The 5,994-nt window shown below is 44.2% G+C and overlaps 1 protein-coding gene across 1 annotated transcript in view; it reads right to left on the bottom strand.

The window, feature by feature from the left end:
- Window positions 1-284: 284 nt before the first annotated feature.
- The window catches only part of LOC104467631 (multidrug resistance-associated protein 1-like), a gene marked incomplete at its 5' end in the record, with an annotated part of 9,662 nt that continues 3,952 nt past the window's right edge, over window positions 285-5,994 (bottom strand). Inside the window, 9 exon segments of the mRNA XM_010081474.1 lie at window positions 285-393; window positions 940-1,134; window positions 1,598-1,764; window positions 2,008-2,166; window positions 2,487-2,633; window positions 3,380-3,481; window positions 4,098-4,224; window positions 4,913-5,112; window positions 5,850-5,994. The exon segment at window positions 5,850-5,994 is cut by the window's right edge and continues 41 nt beyond it. Of these exon segments, the coding sequence (XP_010079776.1) occupies window positions 285-393; window positions 940-1,134; window positions 1,598-1,764; window positions 2,008-2,166; window positions 2,487-2,633; window positions 3,380-3,481; window positions 4,098-4,224; window positions 4,913-5,112; window positions 5,850-5,994 (1,351 nt within the window).

The following is a 5,994-nucleotide window of genomic DNA, read 5'->3' as shown; positions in this document are numbered from 1 at the left end:
GCCAGACTGCCATCTGCAGAGATCAGAGGAGGACACTTTCCACCACACAAATTCCTTGTGGCCAAATTCAGTTTGGAAATGTTGGCATTGGCCTTTGGACATGCTCCACTGTGACAAGCCCACCTTCGGCAGTGAGGCTGCTCAGAGCCTTCAAGCAGAAGGAACGATGCTCAACAGGGTTTGGTTGAGTGTCAGGCATTTTAGAGTGAAACCAAGATAACAACTCAATTACGAGATCAATTACTCCTGACAGTGGTGGCATTATGGTATACTCTGTGAGTGAGTCATGCAAGGCTCGATTCTTCCATCAGTCTGTAGAACAGTCCCTTCTGAGCTATTAAGTGTTCCAGAGTGTCAAATTCAGCTATCTGACCATTTTCCAAGACTAAAATCCTGTGAACATTAAAACAGAAACGTAAGCTTGGGGATACACCAGCAGCTATAATAAACTTAGTTATTTCTACTTATTTATAAAACAAATTTCAGTACTTGCTTGTTATTCAACCAAACTTTCCAGCAGCTTTTCAGCTGGGAAACAGCTGTGGGACAGAAATAGGTTTCTGATGAGTGACTATTCAAGTGCTGGGCTTGTGGGAGGAGAGCTTTTGGCAACTGAGAGGGGAGTAAGATCTGTGAACACATATTTTAGTTTCACAAATTTAAGGTGAAGCAAAGAGCTGTAGCCATGGCCTTGCTGTTGGGGGGGAGAAAGGGGTATGACACAGCATGAAGTGCATCATATGGGGATAAATAATCTTCAGTTAACCTGTTGGTGCCTCGGTGATGTAAGGTAGCTGCTACAATCTCTAGAAGCAAAGATTTGAGGGTTAAAAAAGGCCAGAAATGAAACTGCTGTTCACTAACATTCCGTGCTTTCTCTAGTTCACACAGGTTGCCTGTGTCTTTCTTCCCCCTTAGGAACGTGGCTGAAGATACTACCTGTCACAGTCCATTATGGTGTTTATCCGGTGAGCTATTGTTAGCACTGTGCTGTCTTTGAACTGAGTCCTCAGGGTGGACTGAATCTGAAGATCAGTTTCTAAATCCACTGCTGCTGTGGCCTCATCTAGAATGAGGATTTTGGCTTTCTGAAGAAGTGCTCTGGCCAGACAAACCAGCTGTTTCTGACCAGTGCTGCAAGTAAGAAGAGGGATGGTAAACCGAGAGCAGTAGTCACTTTTCCCTGTGGTCAGAGTAGATGAGTAATTTGAAAATAGTAATGAAAAGGTGATTTTTCGCTTTTCCTGAAAGGGTGATTGAGGCTGGTGGCACTGCAAGTAACAGCATGAAACAACCTAAGGAAATGAAGGGAGTGTTATTGCTATAGCACCTGGGAGATCTGTACTTGGAACGATTCCAGTGTGTTAAGTACTGCACAAACACAAGCCCCCGCAATGATTAAGTTGCAAAGGTCTTCCACTTGGTGCCTTAGGTTTGGTTTCATGCTGCTAACAGGACAACAATGCAGCAATTTGCTGTCTGGGCACCATTGGTTTTTTTTTTTTTAAATGAATTAGACTCCTTGTCCCACTAGCTCTGTGTTTTTCTACCCACAGGCTGGCACTGCCCTGCCGCTGTCTTTCTGCAGATAAGGTACCTTAGGTTTTCCCCTTGGTCAGTGCACTTATATTCCAACTGCTCTGGCAAATCTGCAACAAAGTTCTTGAGCTGCGTCAGTTCCAAAGCGGTCCAGATGTCTGCATCAGTGTATTGGTTTAATGGGTCGAGATTCATTCTTAGAGAGCCAGAAAACAAAACTGGATCCTGAGCACAGAGACAGTACAAACAACTCTTGAAATGGATTATAAAAACGAGCTCTCCAGTTTGCCCTGCTGGGTGCAAATCTGTGGCTAATGTTATATTGAACGGGAGACTAGCATGGCACAGAGGTTATTTCCAACTTTGAATTTCTGAACGTCCCTCCTCTCCTATAAATCCTTTAATCTTTATAAATCCTGTGTTAAGACTTACAACACTGCTGAAGCATTTTGGAAATTAATTTAATACCTGAGGAATGACAGATATCTTGGTTCTAAGGTCATGGAGACCTAGCTGAGCAATATCTTGTCCATCAATTAGGATAGCTCCTTCCGCAGCTTCTACTAATCGCAGCAATCCCACAGCAAGAGTAGATTTCCCAGCTCCCGTTCTTCCAGTTATGCCAATCTGTAAAGTGCAATGAAAGCTTTTGGTTTTGATGCTGATCATTTTCCACAGTTGGACAGACCTGTCATGTAGTTCCTCTCGACCTTTTGAAGAGACACAGCTTTGCATGGATCAAATCTTCAGTGCTGTTCAAGATCCACATAGTCTAGCAATTAGAAGAGGTGTGCAGTGGGATAGATGGGCTCACACCACACTGCAGAGTTCACGCTTAGAAGTTACTGTACCTTGGTGTAGGGCGGGGAGTGCATCTGCCCAGATGTGATCACTGCAAAGCCCTGCTCATGCTTTGGAGCTCTTTTGGAACAAGTGGCTTTGCTTACCTTCTCTTGCCCATTGATGGTTAGATTGATGTGTTTGAGTGCTAACTCCAAATTTGGCCTGTATCGCAAACTATAGTTTCTAAATTCAATTCTTCCTTCAGTGAGCCAAACTTGATCTTGAAGTTTGCCATTCAGAGTCCACGGTGCCTAAATAGATTAAAACAAACAGCAATGTATAAAGCTGATTTAAATTACCAAATCAAGTGGCCATTCTGAAATGGGAACCTTATGAAGACATCTGTGCCAAATTCCCCCAATCTATTTACTGTTTCCAAAAGGGAAAAAGGCCCTAACTTCCTTATTGCTAATGCTGACTTTTTACTTTATGCAAAGATGCCAATTGTCTTAACTTAAAATGGGGATAAACATCTGTTTGCATGTCAGAGTTCTGACATTGTGAGTGGTTCAATAAAAAAAAGATTTACATGTCCCTGCAAACAGGACTGTGAAGGTCTCCTTTAGCAGGATCTCAGGGCAGCATATGGAGAAATAATTGTCATGATTACAAAACAGAAATTATTGCACTGGAGACTTTTAGTGGCTAAAAGGCTATCTAGCAGCCACCCGTTATCAGAGAGTTGCATCTGAACTCACACAATAAATACTCCAAATATGGGCAGAAACGAGGGCTCATTCCATGAGTGTTACCAAGTGAAGCTATTTTAATGGCAAACTAATTCTTGACTGTCTTAAGGAAATAATGATGATCAGAGGTTAAAAAACAAGTCTAGTCAGTTGGATAAAAACCAAATGCTGTGGTTCTTTAAGGGAAACATAGCTGGCCTTTTAGAAGGGGAAAATTAGGGGGTTTGTCCAGGTGGAACAGAAAAGTTCCTCATTTAGTTTGCAGAGATGTTCCCCTCTCCTAGTAGGGTCAATCGTTAGTTAGCTACCTCCTTAGGAGTCATCAAGTATTCTCTCACTCTCTCCACAGAAACAATGTTGTTCTCTACTTCTGTCCAGGAGCGCACCATCCAGTTCAGAACACCAGTTATCTAGCAGAAAGAATCAGAAGCATTAGGGAAGATAAAGTAAGTCTTGACTTAAGCTTGTGAGGTACCTGGTACTTTGTCTAAGTGTTTATTTATAAAGACCTCCTCATCAACTAATTGCTTCAGAAATCATCCCTTAAAAGGCTAAAAGATCACCGTGGATCCTTGTGAAAGTTTGTAAAGCTGTGTTTAAAGAGCCTAGCGAGCTCCCCCCATAGCTGTTTCTCAGCATGTTTATAGAGAATTAGATGCTACTGACTTGGATGCTAAAAGATAGTGCAGCTATTTCTTAGGCTTTTGTGTAACTAGTCTTCAAGCAGATAGGACAGATGCTGGAGACCTTGCTTTAGTAACTCAGAGCATGCTGTGACTTAGATATGAGTTCAGATGCAGGAGGAAAAAGATGGCTGGTGCATGTGTTTGAGGTTCATTCTCTAAGGGGCTATGTGCTACAGTTGCTCTGGGTTTTAGCAGTGACAGCAGGGTTTGGCAGGAGAAGGCATCTAGAAAGCCACAGAAATAGTTTGTGATTTCTTAGAAATTAAAATGGCAGCAGAAATTAAAATGCAAGTTGCTTTTGATGAAAGGCAAGCATGTTATTACTTCAACGCTGGGTTACCTGAAGAGCATATGAAATGGAGAAGCCAGCAGTTCCTGGACTGAGATGTTTTCTGGCCATTGCTGCAAATAGTGCTGCAAACAACACGATGCTGTTGCCTAGAAATTCCAGGTTTGTAGCAAGCCACCTGCAAGAGGAGGAGAGTACAGGGCTGTTGCTGGGTGCCCTCTTCCTTTCTCCCAGCAGAACCTGTAATTACTTTGCAAAAAACTTGTGGAGCTGCTGGGGTACACGATGCTCAACAAAGCTCTTGCCATGCCGTGGTTGCTCTTATCCAGCCACCCTGGAGCTCACGAGTGGCTCCAGCCTGTCTGAACTGGTTGGTCTATGGTCTCTGTTAGGATTTTCTCCAAGGCCTGTTGGGTGAGAGCATCCACTGTGCAGTTTCTTGGATGAGTTGGTCTAACATCTCTCATTCCTTCTGGTGCTCCTCACGCGTTTCATGTCCAGTGGCCAATGGCTCTATTGTCTGATGGGTTCTGCATATACCACAGGCGTCACGCACTCTCTCATGTGACACTGGGTGTCACCAGGCTTGTACTACAGCTTTCTGCATTGTGGACATTGTGAGTGGATCCCTCTAGCTGTGTGACAGCATGGGTGCGTGCCCAGCCACACAACAGAGGTGCACATTGGCTGTGTGAGGGACTTGTCGCCAGAGAGGGGTGCAGTGTGAGTGATAACGAAAACCCCAAAACACGGTGCACTACTGTCTCATCTTCTGTGTACCTCTGTCCAAGCCGCAAGAGCAGCCATCTCTACTCACCAAGGCCGTGAGAGTAAACCACCGTTTTCTTTGCACTGCAGATCTGTACCTGTCAGCAACTGCTCCAGGGAAGCATATTCGCTGATTCTCATCCACTAGAAAATTGCTCTTCAAAATAAACCTCTCCTGGTCCTTGTAAGCACGGATCACGCTGCTCCCTTGGAAAGTTTCTGAAATGTGGGAGTAGATGGGTGACCTGCTATCAGCCTCTTGGCGTCTCAGCTGGCAGGAGGTGATGACATAAAAGTGCTGGTACAAAGGGAAATGGAAGGGGAAGAGATTAGAAGGTTTATGCCTCCATGGAGGTGCTCCACAGAAAACATGGGAAGGGCTCAAGTGCAATAGTATGTACTATCCTAGTGTTATAAAACCTAATGTGCAGACAGATGTCCTTAAAAGGCGAGGGAGTGTTTCTGCCTGTGTTATGTCCTATCTTCGTTAAGAATAACCCCATGGTTCGTTAAGCAAAGGAGCGAGGGTACTCTGAATTTACAAGGCCTCAAAACTCACACTTTCTCATGTAGACCAGCCCTTTGGTTGATGGAGGACAGAGGTATACTTGCACCCTTCTTTGCCCTTCCCTCATGTTCAGTCTTAGCTGGCAAAGAATTTGAGGATTCAGAGCCCAGTGGGAGAGCTGCATGCCATACATACAAAAAAAAGCACTGTAGGAGTTCTGGAGGAATGGAAGAATGCTTTTGGTCTTGATTTCATTTACAGGGAATGATTTCATTTACAGTAATGGAGAGAAGGAATATAGTTCTATGTGGGATTTGATCTGGGCATCAGAAAAGCACAGGCCTCTGTGAGGTCTCTGGGGTGCTTTGGAAGGCTGGGGTGATGTGGGAAAAGCCACTGACATTACTCTTGTTAAGATGCAATTCAAGTTTGTGCATGTTCCTATTCCTAAGAAATGGAAGGAGGCTTTCTGCACCGACAGGCGCATGCTGCTTGAGCCCCTCCTGTCTATCTCTGTGAGCTCCTACCTGGAATACAGCATAGAGAACAGTCAAGGGCACTATGGCCACTGCTGCCCCTGGTGTAGCCACTATAATCACAAGGTAGATCTCCAGCAAGTTGAACAAGAATCCTAGCAAGGACTTCAGCTTGTCAGGTATGACGGAATCAATA

This window comes from Pterocles gutturalis, unplaced genomic scaffold (genome assembly GCF_000699245.1).
Source record: "Pterocles gutturalis isolate BGI_N339 unplaced genomic scaffold, ASM69924v1 scaffold27984, whole genome shotgun sequence".
In the NCBI taxonomy this organism is placed as follows: domain Eukaryota; kingdom Metazoa; phylum Chordata; class Aves; order Pterocliformes; family Pteroclidae; genus Pterocles; species Pterocles gutturalis.
This window is presented reverse-complemented; position numbering and strand designations above follow the sequence as displayed.